This window comes from Lepidochelys kempii, chromosome 12 (genome assembly GCF_965140265.1).
Source record: "Lepidochelys kempii isolate rLepKem1 chromosome 12, rLepKem1.hap2, whole genome shotgun sequence".
NCBI classification, from domain to species: domain Eukaryota; kingdom Metazoa; phylum Chordata; order Testudines; family Cheloniidae; genus Lepidochelys; species Lepidochelys kempii.
The window spans coordinates 37,448,552-37,464,657 of record NC_133267.1 but is presented as its reverse complement, the minus strand read 5'-3'; the positions used below and the strand labels follow the sequence as shown (position 1 = coordinate 37,464,657).

Genomic DNA, 16,106 nt, shown 5'->3' with positions numbered 1-16,106 from the left:
TGGAACTGTGGAGTAAAGCTAAGTAGCGAAATGTGAATGAAACATCCCATAATACAAACAGAAGTTTCTTCTGGGCACCATGGAAATACATTCTAAGTAGGCTTGGAGGGATTCCATGTTTATTTTTTAAAAAATGAAATTCAATGGATAATGTCAGTGTTAATTTCCAAACACATAAGACCTGATCCCTTGCTCTGGTACCCCATTGACTTCACTGGAGCTACACCAGCATATAATAGATGTAAGAGAGTGGCGAATTAGAACCATATTCTTTCATTTTAATTGCATTAAAAGAAATCTGGAAAAACTCCATCCCTAATTCTTATTTATCCAAAGTTTAAGTTAAAAACATTTTAAACAAACTTCCTTTCCTATGTTACCACTAACTCCGGTTTGTTAAAACTGAAACAATGTTGAGAATCCAATTGACCTGTCACTTAGTTATGCTGCATTTTTACTTTTTTTTTTTTTTTTTTTTTTAATTTCTCTCCATTTGGACAGTGAAATTCAGTGAAGAGATTTTCATTTTTGGTGACAGTTGGTTTCCCTTTCAGGTTCCACTCACTAACATTGCAGTGTCTGAGCTGCAGATGCTGCAGGGGAATGCTGATGATTTTAACAAAATTGTAATAAATAGAGACATTTAAATAGATAAAAACATGAAAACATAGAATCATAGAATATCAGGGTTGGAAGGGACCCCAGAAGTTGATCTAGTCCAACCCCCTGCTCAAAGCAGGACCAATTCCCAGTTAAATCATCCCAGCCAGGGCATTTCTAATTGCTCTTAGGTTTTGTAAACTGTTGTTTGCAGACTCTAAATTTTGGACCATCTTGGAGTTGAGTGGCCTTGTAAAGATTGTAGAAGCTGAGAATCATAACGTTCAGAAATGAAATCATACAGGGCTAGATTCTTAGCTGGTGAAAATTGGCATAGCTCCAGTGTACTTCAGTGGAATGACACTGATTTACATGGAGCTGAGAATTTAGCCCATAACATTTCAAAGGAAACTTACAAGTACTATCTGCTTACAAAGGAATGAATGTACGCTGGGCTAAATAATCTTCAAGGGTCTTTTCAATAGACCGTCTTCACACACCGGAAACAGTGTTTGCAAAATAAAAAGAACACAGCTTTCAGTTCTGTGTGAGGCCATGCTCTCTTTCTTTCTTAGGGGCCTACTGAAGAGAAGGCTAGATAACAGCTGACTGGGAAAGGTATAGGGAGCAGTCCTACAGAATGCAGAGATCAGACTACCCATGGCCTCCTGGTAGTGTTACTGTTTGCTGGCTCTAAAGGGAGTAGGGGGAGTAAGCGGTCATTAAAAGTACTCTATCAACTGGAATCTCTTAAAAAATTGACTATACCAGTTTCTGATAGACCTTGGCGTGTCCTGGTTTGTTAAAATTCCTTTATAAATGCAAAGGCTTGTGTTTACTCCTTTTTGTGATGGTTGGAAGTGTCTTTTGGGGTGCACTCAAAAGCAACACTCCCAGAAATATTCTGGCTCCTTTCTCTCTGTCTGTGTGCATACTTGCTGGCTGCCAGTTCACTTTCAGTTTTGAGTTTGATGCTGCCACTGTTCCTTTTGCAGAGCATGGGAAAGGGCATGCACTGTCAAATAAATAGTGAAACTGACTGCATGCAAAGTGCTGTCAAAATGCACAAAGTAAACCAGAAATAGAGAAAACGGTGTTTTCCTTCATCTCTTTCAGTTATAGAAATCCTAGGCATTAAGTGCAACAATAATGGGTACAAGATTTTCAGATGGGAAAATGATTTTTAAGTTAATGGTGTCTCTTTAAACAGCTAAAAGATATATAGCCACTGTCCTCCAAAGATCTCAGTATGCATAACAAACTTTACAAGTGGAGTGTTTACACAAGCTATAGTATATACTGGGTTCCCTTGACCCATTACTGAAATGCAGCCACCTCTGGGATGGCATGCATCAGCCATTTAACAATACACAGCAACAACAGCACAGTTCTGCACAAAAAATAAGTACCATACCCAAGTTGGGAGCCAGAATGTGGTTACTGAAGTTGGGATTTGGCCAGGATGCTAGAGTTAACCCCCCTACTGTTAGGGAAAATACTATGGGATCTATTAATGACCAAGACAGGTCAGGTTTCAGAGTAGCAGCCGTATTAGTCTGTATTCGCAAAAAGAAAAGCTTTCGTGAGCTTACATGCATCTGATTAAGTGAGCTGTAGCTCATGAAAGCTTATGCTCAAATAAATTGGTTAGTCTCTAAGGTGCCACAAGTACTCCTTTTCTCTTTTCAAGACAGGTCAGGAACTCAGTTTTGCATCTCATCTGAAAGCAGGGGTGAAAGCAACTTAAAGGACTTACCAGTATTTCATAGTCCTGAGCAGGGGTGTGTGGCCTCAACCAGAAGAGGCATGGCCTTTAAATACCTGGGCCCTTTAAATCAAGATTTAAAGGCCCCAGGGCTCCAGCTGTGGCTGGGAGGCCCGGGGCCTTTAAATCACCCGCAGAGCTACCAGCTGCAGAGGTGGCTGGGAGCCCTGGGGCAATTTAAAGGGCCCAGGGCTCTGGCCGCCGCTACCGCAGCAGAGCTCCAGGGTCTTTAAATCACCGCCAGAGCCCTGCTGACGCTAGCCCGGGGCTCCCTGCAGCGCCCAGAGCCCCTGGCCCTTTAAATCACCGCCAGAGCCCTGCCACCACTACTCTGGGGCTCCGGCAGCCAGGCTTGGGCGGCGATTTAAAGGGCCACAGGCTCTGGCCACTGCAGGGAGTCCCAGGCCCTTTAAATCGCCAGCCTAGGGAAGCCAGTCCAGTCTGGCACAGCGTACTGGCTCTTGCCGGTATGTCATACCAGACCGTACCGACTTACTTTCACCTCTGTCTGAAAGATACAGGGCCCCATAGTGAAGGGCGTAGGTTCAGTACTAGGAGATGGGGTCACCTATGGAGTCACCAGCAGCCCTTCCTCCACTGCCCTGGGTTTCCCTTGCAAGCCTCCAAGCTAAGCACTGACCAGGGCTGATTCAACTCATTTTGCAAGATCTGATGAGATAACCACCTGTGGCTACTACAGCTTCAGATCCCATGCACTCACAAGGAGCTTGTTCCCCAGAGGGGCGTGTTCCTCCGGGGGCAGAGCTCAGTGCAAGCTTCCTTCCATCCCCCATTTTCTTGGCCCTGGATTTCTGCTGCATTGAGTGTTTTGGGGTGGGGGAGAGCTAATTACAAACACAAGCACACTTGTCCAGTTTGATATTTTCCTTCCTTTTAAAAAAAAACAAACAAATAGAAGCTATAACTTTAAATGCCACAAGCTAATTGAAGCATCGCCATTTCTGAATTATGTCTCCTCCAGCACTCCTGCGTTATTGGTCTTTCAGGACAGATCAATCACACGCCCCGCTCCTCTATTATGAGTGAGTTACCACCATGGGATGAAGAATTCACGGGTGCTCAGATAAGGCACCTCCTATCAGAACAAAAGGCACAGCTTTTGCACTGCAGCCAATACTCGTGGCAATAGTTCATGATATTGCAGGAGACCTGGGGGTGGATCAGATCAGCCAGGCCCCCAAAACCACGCTGCCTGATCTGGACTTGCTTGTGTTCTACCGTTATTTTCTCTTTTCTTTTCTAAACTTTGACAATAATTTGATACAACACCAGTTAGAAAGTATCATCAAATGCAAATATGCTCAAAAAATAAGCCCAGGAGGCTCATTCACACTCAGATAAGAGATCCAGCCCACTTTCTGATAAAGGTTTTTAAGTGTCACTTTGAATACGGGTGATTGAAACTTACAGTTTGTCTTATCCGGTTAGAGCTGGGTGGCACCAGACTTCTTTTCTTTTTCTCCCCCCTTTCCTTTCTAATTAATTTCATCTCACTCAGAAAACAGAGAGGAAATGCTATGCTGTAATAAACCATCTCTGCACTGCAGCCTTAAGGCACTGAGCAGTAATATTAAGGGACATTTAATCAACAGAGGAGCCTTTTCTCCCCAGCCCTCCTCTCTTTTGCCTGGAGTAGGTTCTGAGTCATTAGGCTCTCAGGTAGATTTTGGGAACCAGTGAGTTAGCTGTGTATATCTGTCATGCGCATTTGTATAAATCTAGCTAGCTGGCTACAAAGAGAGAATAGTTTAATCTGTCTCTGGATCACATTGTTCTGAACACATCATTAGCACATGTCCCTCCCTACTCCCCACCACTGCTCCACAACCAAGCTTCCATAAGTCTAAAGATTTCTATTAAGAATGGAATGGGAGAGGGGACACTGGTACAAGGAAAGGAATAAATGGAACTTCTCGTGGGACAAACATAGGATTGGAACAGTGCCTACTTAGCAAGGCTTTTCAAACAGTGAGGAGCCTGGGTAATGGGAGGTGTTGGATAACACTCCCCCATGCTTTTGCCTGGTCACTGGGCTGCTGAATGGGCTGGGAATCAATGCCATTATTACTTTATTTAAATTTGCAGTGTCCATTGAAAGGAAAGCTGGCACTAGAATATCAGAAGGGGTGGCAGGTCAGGATGCAGAAATATCAGCAGAGAAAATGGAGGGAGCCCAAAAGACTAGAATAGTATGGGGAGTGGCAGATCGGGACTGAGGGGCACAGGAGAGCTCAGGACTGGATCAGCAAGGGGGTGGAGTGGGTCAGGAATGAGGGACATTGGAGGATCTTTATGGGGATCCCACATCTGGAATAGCCAGGGGGCTGTAGGTCAGAACTAGGGTTCATTAGCACAGCTGTGTGTTGGAGCTGGAAGAGCACAGGTGCAACATAGGTCTGGATTGTGGGACATTAGCAGAGCTGGGTGGGCATGCTTGCACAATACCCCCACAGCAACTGCTCATCTCCAGCCAGCTCTACCACCCCTATGCTCACTGCCAAGAGCTCTAAAATTCACCCCTCTTTGATATACACAAGCATTAATGCCTTAATGAAAAAATGCAGGTCATGGTGGAGTAGCCAAGACCTGAAATCCAACCCACTGTCAAACTATTCTAACTTGTGGGGAAAGTGTGTCCACTGAATTTGAAGGGTCACAGCCTCCCCAGTGAATTCTCTAGGGTTGCACAGGGGACATGGGGCAGAAGGATGTTTTTTTGCAGAAGGCACGGGACTGGTACTGAGCAGCTCTGCGTTCGATTGTGACTTCTACCGCAGACTTCCTGTGTGACCTTGTCACTTCCTCTCTGTTTTTCAGTTCCCCAGCTGTAAAATGGGTATAATGATTCTTCCATTCCCCTGCCCTTTGACTGTGTTGTCTATTTAGACGGTAAACCCTTTGGTCGCGGGAACTGACTCTTCCTGTGTGTATGGACAGCACCTTGCACAATGGAGCCCAGATTTCAACTGGGGCCTCTATGTGCTACTGTAATACAAGCAGTTTACAATAATAATAATAGAATTTGGCTCTAAATATTTAAAGAAAGAGAAGGAAAGAGGGAGAGAGAGGACTCTTTTTTTCCCCCAACCCCAGCATTCCCAAGGCTTTTACAGAGATCTGAAAATAGGATCATTTTTTTCATATAAAGCTGAAGTGTTTTTTGTTTGGTTTGTTTTTTGGCAACACGTGTATTTCTTATTCTAGCCCTGGGATGGATATTTTCCAGGTGGGGGCTTTAGGGGAGGCACATAGGCCCAGATGAGATTTCCTCAGCCAAGTGACTGCAAGGCCATCGTCCCTGCATTCCAGCAGCTTCTCAGGTGGGCGACGCTGCATTTCCGCCTCACCCTGATGAATGGGTTTTCCCTTGACTGACAGGAATTCTCTGGATCTTGCTAAAAGTCTCGTGGGCGGCACAGAACAGGCACAGAGCATAGCAGCGCTACGAGAAGTGTGAGATAAGGCACACGCAGCTCCCATACCTGAGAGGCCAGCACTATGCCACCCAGGTGAGCCATGCAGAGGGAAATAGGATGAGAGTGGGTAGGAGGGAAAGTGGGTCACAGTGAGGCCTTCCCCCTGCGCAGCCCACCTGCCCTAGCTTTGATGGAAATGTCCCTGCCGCTGAATCACGGAAAGCATTGTGACCATCAGTGAGTGGCATAGCGTGCTGGTCTTCCAGGGGCTCTGCATTTAATCACACAGCCTAGCAAGCATCTGCCAATATGTACCCAAGAGCAGGTCAGCACTGGGAAAGAGAGAGAGAACAGGAAAACAAAGTCCAAGAGAGAGAGAGACACACATACACAAAGGCCCAGAGAGAAAGAGTGGAAAAGGATGGATGGATGGATAGATAGATTAGATAGAACAAACACAGGCCCAAAGAGAGAAAAATTTCCAAGTGTAATTAAAAACTAAAACTGGGTCTTTCCCTCAGGTCCTTTGCGCTGCTCTGTGGTTAATAAGAAGAGCTTCAGGAAGACATCTCTAGGCTGAGTGCCTGGTTTCCTGGGACATGCAGGAATTCCTTGGGTACACGCAGTGATGAGCTGCCAAAATCTTAACAACCGGTTCCCACGAGGGGGTCGTGGCCCACCCCCGCCCGCCGGGGACTCCTGCCCCATCCACCCCCCTCCCCTGACTGCCCCCAGAACTGGGCAGGAGGGTCTTGTGGGCCACCGTAGTGGGTGCCCACCCCGCCCCGAAGAGCCAGAGGGACCTGCCGGGGGGCGAGGTGGGGAGTCCCGGTGGTGCTTAGCTGGGACAGCTCCCAGGAAGCATCCGGCAGGTCCCTCTGGCTCCTAGGGGCAGGAGAGCATAGCTGGGGAGGAGCATGGGGAGCGGCTGCTCCCCCCACTGATCACATCAAAAGTGGCACCTTAGGTGCCGACTCTGTGGGTGCTCCGGGGCTGGAGCACCCATGGGGAAAATTTGGTGGCTGCAGAGCACCCACCGGCAGCTCCCCGCCCCGCCCCCGGCCCCAGCTCACCTCCGCTCTGCCTCCGCGCCTGAACGCTCCGCCCCGCTCTGCTTCTCCACCCCCCCAGCTTCCTGTGAATCAGCTGTTCGCAGGGGAAGCCAGGGAGGGCGGAGAAGCAAATGGCAGCTTTGCGCTCAGGCCCAGGGAGGCGGAGGTGAGCTGGGGAGGGGAGCAGTTCCCCTGCGCACTTCCCGGGTTACCTGCAGCAGTGTGGGTGGCCCCCTCACACCCCCCCTGCCCCAGCTCACCTCCGCCTCCCTGGGCCTGAGCGCAAAGCCGCTGCCTGCTTCTCACCCCCTCCCCCCCGCCGGCTTCCCATGCAAACAGCTGATTCGCGAGAAGTGGAGAGGAGCTGAGAAGCAGAGCGGGGCAGCGCATTCAGGGGAGGAGGTGGAGGCGGAGTGGAGGTGAGCTGGGGCCGGGCGGGGCAGGGAGCTGCTGGTGGGTGCTCTGCACCCATCAAATTTTCCCTGTGGGTGCTCCAGCCCCAGAACAACAAGTTCTAAAAGGGCTTCTAAATTTAACAACCAGTTCTAGAGAACCGGCTCCAGCTCACCACTGGGTACACGGAGCCCCTGCTCTCTAAGCAGAGAAGAATAAAAGAGCCTAGCAAAGGGCAAACCCTTCCCGGAGCTGCAGCTGTAATTAGGGATCTGTCTCTTCTTCCCTTTGAAATCTTATTTATTATTTATAAGCATCGGCTCGGACCCACGAGGTTTCTCTGAGCTATAGACCAGCAAGAAAATACTAGGGGAGTAACCTCTAGAGAACCCTTCTGTCTGGCATTAGAGATATGGTCCCCATTAATGCAGGGCTTCAAAACAGGATGCAGAGGGGTTAATGACACACAGCACCTCCTAAGTGACAGCTGTGTTGTCACTGTGTCCCATACAAGTGATGCCACCGGTAAAGAAATAGGGAGAGGAAATTAAACACCAAGGCCATGCCACAATATTGACAGTGAGGGGCATAGTTCACATGCAGTACCTGGAGACCAAGCTGCTTGGCTCCTGCTAAGCTTTAATGGTTGTTGCACAGCTAAATCTCTGCATACCAGGCTGAAAGAGTCACCGGCTAAGAGGGTGCTGAGCCAGGAAACCGTGAATCACAGCTGATGCCCAGTTCCTTGACAAACAGGGCTGCAGCTTCTCAGCCTTTGTCCTGCAGCAGGCGATGCAATGCTGCAAAACAGGGTCATGAGCTTTGACCCCCTGTGTAGGTATTGCTATAGATATTGCTCATTGGGTATTGGCGTGAGGTTGCCACCAAATGAACCTGGGGTTCTGCCACTGTCCTGGCTGCCACAGGGGAAGATGGTGCCACCAGCGTCACATGGGACAACAGTAGCACATGCTGCCTGGGGCTCGCATATTAATTGAGATTTTGTTTTGCTTTCTTCACTTAATTCGACACCCAGCACCAGTTTTCTGGACGTGAGAACATCCTTTGAACGTGCCTCTGGTGTGGCTGAGCTGCTGTGACTTTGACCTTTCACCTCAGGGCACAGTTGGCTTCAGATGAGAATCGTCTATCCCGTGAGTTCAGCACAAACGATTGCCACCCTTAGCAAACAGAGGGCTGGTGAGATCTATGCAGAGCCGAATTCTAGGCTGATTTAATGCAACCAGCTTATCACATTTGTTCACCTTCATAGCTTTAGTGCCCTGAAAGTTCCTCTCCCTACACCTGACCAGGACTTTGGAACAAGTAATGTTGAGACAGCCCTTGAAGAATCCATCCCTGGTTTTATATGAGACCCAGTTTATGCAGGGACAGGATATCTGGGAACATATGTGAGGTTTCCAAGCTGGTTGCATGTGGCCAATAAAACTATTACTTCTTTACCTTAATAATACTGGCCCAGATTTGCAGTCACATCCCAACCTGTCCACTTTGGCACAGACAGTTTTGTACAGAAACTGTCACCTATGCATGCAGCAAACTGCACACATCAGTGTGGTGGTGCAAAATTGCAGTGGGAAGCCAGGGACTGAAAATCAGGCACATTGAGCTTTGTGGCCTAACCCTGCAGCACGTAACTCCTGACATCCAGACGAGCGTTGCCTGCATTTGGATTGAAGAACTGAGCCCTTTTTGTGCAAATTAAAGGCTCCCAGTTACAAAGCACTGTGCTGGGGAATGGAGATCACGCGGCAAACGTGATGGTTCAGATGGGTGGGGGAGCCCTCATTTGTTGCTTAGAATAAGGTAGCACAGTCAGACAGTCAATTCCATTATTGCAAAGTCCAGCCCAGGATACAAGGAGCCCTGGGTGACACTGAGCAGCTCAGGTTGTGACTATCAGCCCGTGAGAGCTGGAGAGCCAGAGAGAACCACAGGCTCTGTCTGTGTCCATCAGCCCCAATAAAGAATCCCTGTTCTATTCATTAAGGCCAAACCTTGTCTCTCCTCCACCATGAGGGACACCACAGGTCACACAGAATACCATAGAGATCAGAGTCACAGCAACGTGATGGGCTCTCGGCTACTCTGCCAGCCGACATCTCCCCTGACCTCCCCTCCTCTCTGTAATGACCAGACATAACAACGGGGCTGCCTTACCTGGAAGCCGCAATCTCCGCTTTCTGCTTGGCGATGGTGGCTGCCCTCTCTGCCGCCTCGGTGGCCCGATCCACCTTCTCGCGGATCTTGCTGGCCCTCAGCGGGATGAGGTTCTTCCGCTTGCCGCTCACCAGGACGTTCTGTTTGTACTTCCCCTCCTCCTTGGTGCCGTCCGGGAAGGTCATGCAGCCGTAGCCGTGGCGCTTGTTGTTGGCCCACTCTCCCTCGTACTTCAGGCCATCCGAGCGCTGGCTGACCCCGAAGCCTGAGCGCTTGTCGTTCTTCCACTCACCCACGTAGATCTCGGTGGTGGTGGCGTCGATGTCATCCTCGATGACGGACAGCTCGGCCTCCCCCTCCCCCAAGCTGATGGTAGAGTTGATGTCGCTGGCGGTGGAGCTGACGGTGCTCATGCCCGCCTCGCTCCGGAAGGAGCTCTGCTTGCTGCGCTGGCTGGCGAGGGAGCTCTTGGACTCAGACTTGCGCAGCTTGAGCCCGCTCAGCAGGGACCGCCGGAAGAGCCCCTTCTTCTTGCTTTTGAGGATCTCGGCATCGCTGTGGGCCATGAGGACGAAGCCGCCCCTGGAGACAGCGGGGCTGCCGGCCACGGCGGGCGAGGAGTCAGGGTGCAGCGCCGTGCCGTTGGTGTGCTCACTGCGCAGCGAGTTAATGGATGTCCTCAGGGGCGACCTGATAACAGCAGCCATGCCATAGGGGACGCTCTGCCGGACGCCATAGCCTTGGCGCATGCCACCAGCCCACTGGCCCTGGTACGTCCCTGTGAACAGAGATGCCGGAGGAAAAAACCAGAGAGAGCTTGATTTATGCACTGCACAGAGCCCTGCCTGGCGGGTTGTATACAGGAGCATAGCAATCTCTGAGTGATTCATTACTGGGAGGATGGGAACCCAGCAAAGGGCAGATCCAGATCCAACCCCCCCTCCCAAGCCTGGAGGTGTTCTTAGTCCAGGCCTGTCTCATTTCTGGGGGCAGCCAGTGTGCTGGTGGGGGAAGGAGGAAGAAATATCTTAGCAAGTTTTCAGGAATGCATTTCAGCTCCCTTGGGAGTCGGCTCGGAAATAATAGGAAACAGCCAAGGCACCACATCACATGGGCCTATCCTTCCAGGAATTGCCTATCACACCCACGCCCTAACCTGAAAGGAAAGAGAGCAGGGAGACAGAGCCCAGGAACTCTTATCCTAGAGCAGACTGAAATCCCATCTATTTTGGTCACTGGCCTCCGACAGTGATCAAAGCTGGCTGGTACATTACAAAAGATTTATTTCTATACATACCGCCTTCCATCCAAAGAGCAGTGGAAGGAAGCAGCAATAGAGAAATAAAGGCCACATGCCTAGAGACCCCTCTGGATATTACATTCAGAAACATGCACCCACCTGCACTCCTACGTTTGCATGGGCATTTACCTGGGTTACTTTACAGATATTTAGGAGTCTACATGTATACATGGGCGCTTGCAGTAATTGTGGGTGCAAAGGTATGTGCAGTTTTGAGGGCTATAAGTAACAGTCCATGGGAAGGCATAACATCCTTATTACATTTGTAAGTGTGCAGTACTCCGTGTGGGGGTGGGGGGGTAGGACTGTCTTCCTGCCCTGAGCTGATGTTCATTCGTATCCTGAACCACCGGGATCAACGTCCTTTGTAATTTTATCCCAGGCATTTTAACTGCAGATCTTAGTCTTAATAGTGGCTTAATCCTTTCTGGGCCCAGAGGGCCCAGAGTTTCCAAGTTGACTGAGTGCACAATGAGGTATTTATGAACACTAGTAAACACTCCTTGCTTTGCCAGCCATGAAGTGATAATGTGCGGTGGGCAGGAGTTAAGTTTTTGCTAAGAAGCCATCTACCTTATTTCATAGAAATTTGAATTATGACTTGAAGGGACCTCAAGAGGTCTCATGTCCAGTCCCCTGCACTCATGGCAGGACTAAGTATTATCTAGACCATCTCTGACAGGTGTTTGTCTAACCTGCTCTTTAAAATCTCCAATGATGGAGATTCCACAACCTCCCTGGGCAAATCCCTTCTCTCAGGCCTGATCCATCAATGTGCTGACAGCCTCCTGCAAAGTGCTCTGCTCCCTGCACTCCCTCTAACACCAACGGGCTCTGCCTAGCACCACCCTGGGTACACTCAGCACCTTCCAAAACTGGGCCCTTCCTTTGTACCATACTGACTCCGACACCGCAAGGGCTTCAGAAAATAGACTTGCTGGAACAGTGACTCCTCTCTGAACCAAAATGAAACTAAACCTTGATAAAAATGGCCCCGGTAAAGCCCAGATTATGACCTCGGACTTAGTCTGATAAAGTCTTTCTATCCTCTCTGCGTACAGCATGACACTTTCTTTGCCCTTGCTAATAATCATGCAGACATTAGTGACCTGTTAGGTTTTTCCAAGCCCATCCCTGTGTCTGGTGGAAGGTTGTTCCCTGCAGTGTTTTCCAGTGCTAAGTGTCCTGAGCAATAGGGCTTCTACTGCTTCCTTTACAAGACTCTTGTACAGCCTGATAGGTCATAGCTGTTAAGGTCAGAAGAGCTAATTAGGAGAATCTAATCTGACCTTCTGTATATCACAGGCCATAGAACTTCCCCCAGCTCACACCACTAGGATATATTTCCTAAAATGCAATCTAAATTTCCCTTTATTCCCTGTTATTGGAAATTCAGTACATAATCCTGCTCCCTCCTTGAAATCTATGCTGGTCAGACACTTCTGTGCAGTTATGGTTATCACCTTCTCTTGCTCATCTTTTGGCCAAGCCTTACAGTCCGAATATTGTTTGCCATCGGTTACATCAATTGTTTTTTAAATAGTCCTGTCCTACTGTATTTGTCCACCTGAGTTGAAAAATGGAGTGGGGGAAGCCAGGTCTCTTATTTGCATTGCCTACTTGGTGTGTTTTAGATGAGAAAAACAGAAAGCCCAGCCTGCCTCAAACAGTTCAAACCGAAACCCTATCATTTTGGTCTTCTTGACGGTATTATTAATTTGTGGCACATTCAAATTGTGAAAAACTCTTGACCTGGGCTCTAGGGGCCAGACTGTCCAAGGGATTCAGGCACCTAAGGATGCTGCTAGGCACCTACAGGGATTTTCAAAGCACCTCAGTGTGTTAAGTGTCTAACTCCCATTGGCATCAATGGGAGTTAGACACCTGACCTGCTTAGGCCTTGCCAGCTAATCAAAAATACAATCCAAATGAATAACAAAAAACAAAACAGGAGATCACAAAATAACAGCCAGTCACGTCCCCACACCTGAGTCTCCCAAAGGAATGCCCCCACGCTCTCACAAGCACCTCAGTTCTCTTCAAACACATTTCGAAAGGCCGCAGATCCGAAGCTACTTGGGACTGAGAGGAAGTGAATTCCAAAATGGAGGGGCCCGCATAAGAAACAACCTGCCAGCAGTCCCCTCCCTTACAGGGCTTGTCTACATGGGAACATCCAGGAATATTAATCTGAATTAAGTGAAGGTGTGAATTTGAAGTGAATTAGTTAACCACATTAACCACAGTGTGAACAACCTTCATTCAGAATTAAAGTGGCCTTAATTCACTTTATCTTAATTCACTTCCAAATTAAGTCCGCTTTAATTCTAAATAGCAGCATCCACACAGGGATTGAATGCAGTTTAATTAAGCCCCTTCAAATTCACACTTGTAGTTAATTCAGATTAATTTTCCTGCATGTCCCCATGTAGACAAGCCCATAAACCAAAGCGGGGCTCCAACATGAGCACCTCCGCGCTGGTCACAATTGAGGCAATGTGGCACAGGGAGAGAGGTGTCTCAGGTCGGACGGTCCCAGGCAATTTAGGGCTTGATAGGTCAAAACCAATACCTTAAACGGCAGCCAGCGACGATCACAGAGCACTGGTGCGGTGTGATTGGGATGAGCGATGGCATTTAACAAATGAGCTGATGTGTTCTGCACTAGCCTGTGAGTGGATTTCGGGGTAGCCCCAATTAGAGCACATTGCAGTTGTCCAATCCAGAGGCAATGAGTGGATTTCAGCAATGAGATTCCCACATATGAAAGAAAAGGACACAGTGCTGTAACCAGATACAAACGGGAAACAGCCACCCTGGCTACTAAGGCTATTCGTTCATCTGGGAGCCACTGGGAATGTAACCAGCCCCCCAGACTGTGAACGTCAGTTACAAGCGAGGGACATAAACCTCCGCCAAATTCTCTGCTTGCTTCCTCCCAGCACATCATCATCACCTCCCTTTTATCTCTATTCTCAGAAGCACTCTGTGAGCTGGGCGAGACAGAGATATTAGACTGAATGTCATCAGCACACTAAAAGCATTGCAGCTGTACCATATCTCTTGCTAAAGCCCCAAGCCAGCAGAGCACTTAAGCATGTGTGTAACTTTAAACACCTGAGTCGTCCCAATGACTTGACTTAAAGCTGGATCAGGATCTTACTTTCCTTAAGAGCCCATAAGGACACTGAGGAAGAGGGATGATAGTAGTGCATCCTGTGGTATGTCTCAAAGTCGCCAGAGAAGTTGGATACACTTTCTGCTTCTGCTTTCCTGAGCCAAAGGTAACAGGTTTGTGCTCTGAGCTTCCACAGGCTGATTTATCCGAAACAACTGGGACTTGGGAGATCTGGATTCTAGTCCCAGCTCTGTTGCTGGGCTGTTGGGTCACTACCCTGCTCTGTGCCTCAGTTTCCCCATCTGTACAATGGGGCTAATGATTCTGATGTGCTTTTTAAAGTGCTTTGAGATAGACTGTTGAAAAGTGTGAGAGAAGGGCTAGGTGGTATTATTACCCTGACGTGTGAGGATCAACAGTCCTTGTAATTTCACATTGCTCATCCTTTCTAAAAGACCTTACTAGGCTATTTGCCGCATAGAACTTCAAGATGGGAAAGTCTGGTCGGTTCTCTCTAGTCCTCCCCCTAGAGCCAGTGCTATCTGTTTTCTACAATAAGCTAAATAATATGTAATAATAATAATTGGTACCTTCTATCTAAGGATTTCAAAGCATTTGGTCCCTGGACTAAGGCACAAATAGGTTTGTTGTAGAAAGAAAGAGCCTGAGACATGAGGCCTGGTATAAGGGGCCTGGTATGAGGCCAAAGGCCTGAACGGAAGTAATCAGGCTCTGCTGATATAAAGGAAAGTTAGCGAGAGTCAAGCTATGAGCAAAAGTCAGGCCCTGTTACAACGCAGACCTACTTGCAAGCTCACAGAACTTGGCAAGAACAGGGCTAGTATTGCAAAAATGCAAACCCTCCTAAGAAGTGCTAGGCACAGGACACTCACGTAAACCCATTGCAGAGCACCCCGATACAAGATTATGATATAAACACACTCTCCCAAGATGGTTCAGGGACACACTGACCCTTCTGAAAGGTAAGGTCAGGATGACAGGGTGCTGGCTAGAGATGTTTTGATCAAACCTACTTATACAAGATAAAGGGTGGTAACTAACCATGTCAGAGAGGCAATATATAACTTGTTTGTATCAGTATGTAAAAGAGTGGTCACAGGTGTCTTTGTCCACCCAAGGCGGGGAATGGAAAGTCCCGTCATTCACTGAACCACATCCATTGTCACAAGCATACATGTGCTAGTGTAATTGTAGATATTGATCCGGGGAGCTAAGACCGTGCTTCATGGTCAATAAACCTGGCCGAGTGTCTTCACTGTACAAACCGAGTCTGTGGTTTTCGGGAGAGTTCGATTGGAACCTGCTGTACAGGCTCTCTGGCCAGAGCCAGCGCAGCACGCAGAGAGAACACACACACAGCCAAAAACTGAATACAAGGTTAATGCTAATTTTTTTCCAACACTGACGAGCTGCTCCAGCCATTTGTGCCTCCAGTTAGAGGTTTCAACTGGAGATGAGCCTGCAAGGGCTTTTCAAAGCTAGTATCTGGTTACACCCAAGTTGTCAGGGCACCAAGGCAGTGTGATGTGGGGGGATGTGCATCCAAATGGCATTTTCAGAAGGCCTCCACTGGGGCACATGGACTGCTCCAGGGGCTCAAACATTAGTTGTTGCAGAGGCATGCCTGAGCCAGGAGCAAAACTGAAGCAATGCAAGCAGCAGCCCCTCACCAGCTGCACTGGAGTCCGAGAGAGAGGATCTCGCCCAGACTTACTCCAAGAAGGAACAGGGAAAGAGCCAGCGGCAGACAGAGGATTTACTGAGGGTTTATTGGATTAGTATAGGACAGGAGGGAGGGGAGTCCGGATTATGGGTGCAGGGAGAGGTGGGAGGGAGAAAGTGGAAAGGTCAGGGACTCATGTTGGCATTTGGGGCTGGGGGGGTTCAATGACCAGAGAGAGAGGCTGCATGTCAGGGCCATACACCATGGGTATGTCGACACTGCCATAAAAGACCTGTGACAAGTCAGCTGACTCGGGCTTTCAGGACCCGGGCTGCAGGGCTATAAAACTGCAGTGTAGACCTTTTCCCCCCCTCATGGGGGTCTAGATCTGAACCCCCTCAGTTGGGCTCTGAGACACACTGCCGCAGGCTTTTTATTGCAATGTAGACATACCCCAGGAAACAGCTGAAGAAAAGAAGGCCAGTGCTCTGAGCAGGAGATTAGGAGCCTCAGGCCCCAGTTCATCTCTCTCACACTCTTCTTACCAAGGCTTCGCGTGGGCCCTGAGATGCAGAG

General features: G+C 48.7%; 1 protein-coding gene across 3 annotated transcripts in view; it reads right to left on the bottom strand.

The window, feature by feature from the left end:
• The window catches only part of JPH3 (junctophilin 3), a 123,587-nt gene that overhangs the window by 81,161 nt on the left and 26,320 nt on the right, over positions 1–16,106 (bottom strand). For 2 of the 3 annotated variants that reach the window (XR_012154539.1, XM_073308146.1), the window contains exon 2: positions 9,429–10,206. The exons of the other annotated variant lie outside the window; for it this stretch is intronic. Coding sequence is in view for 1 of the 2 variants with exons in the window: in XM_073308146.1 (XP_073164247.1) it covers positions 9,429–10,206 (778 nt within the window). In the remaining variant the exon portion in view is untranslated. The remainder of the gene's footprint in view (positions 1–9,428; positions 10,207–16,106) is intronic. 3 annotated transcript variants of the gene reach the window in all.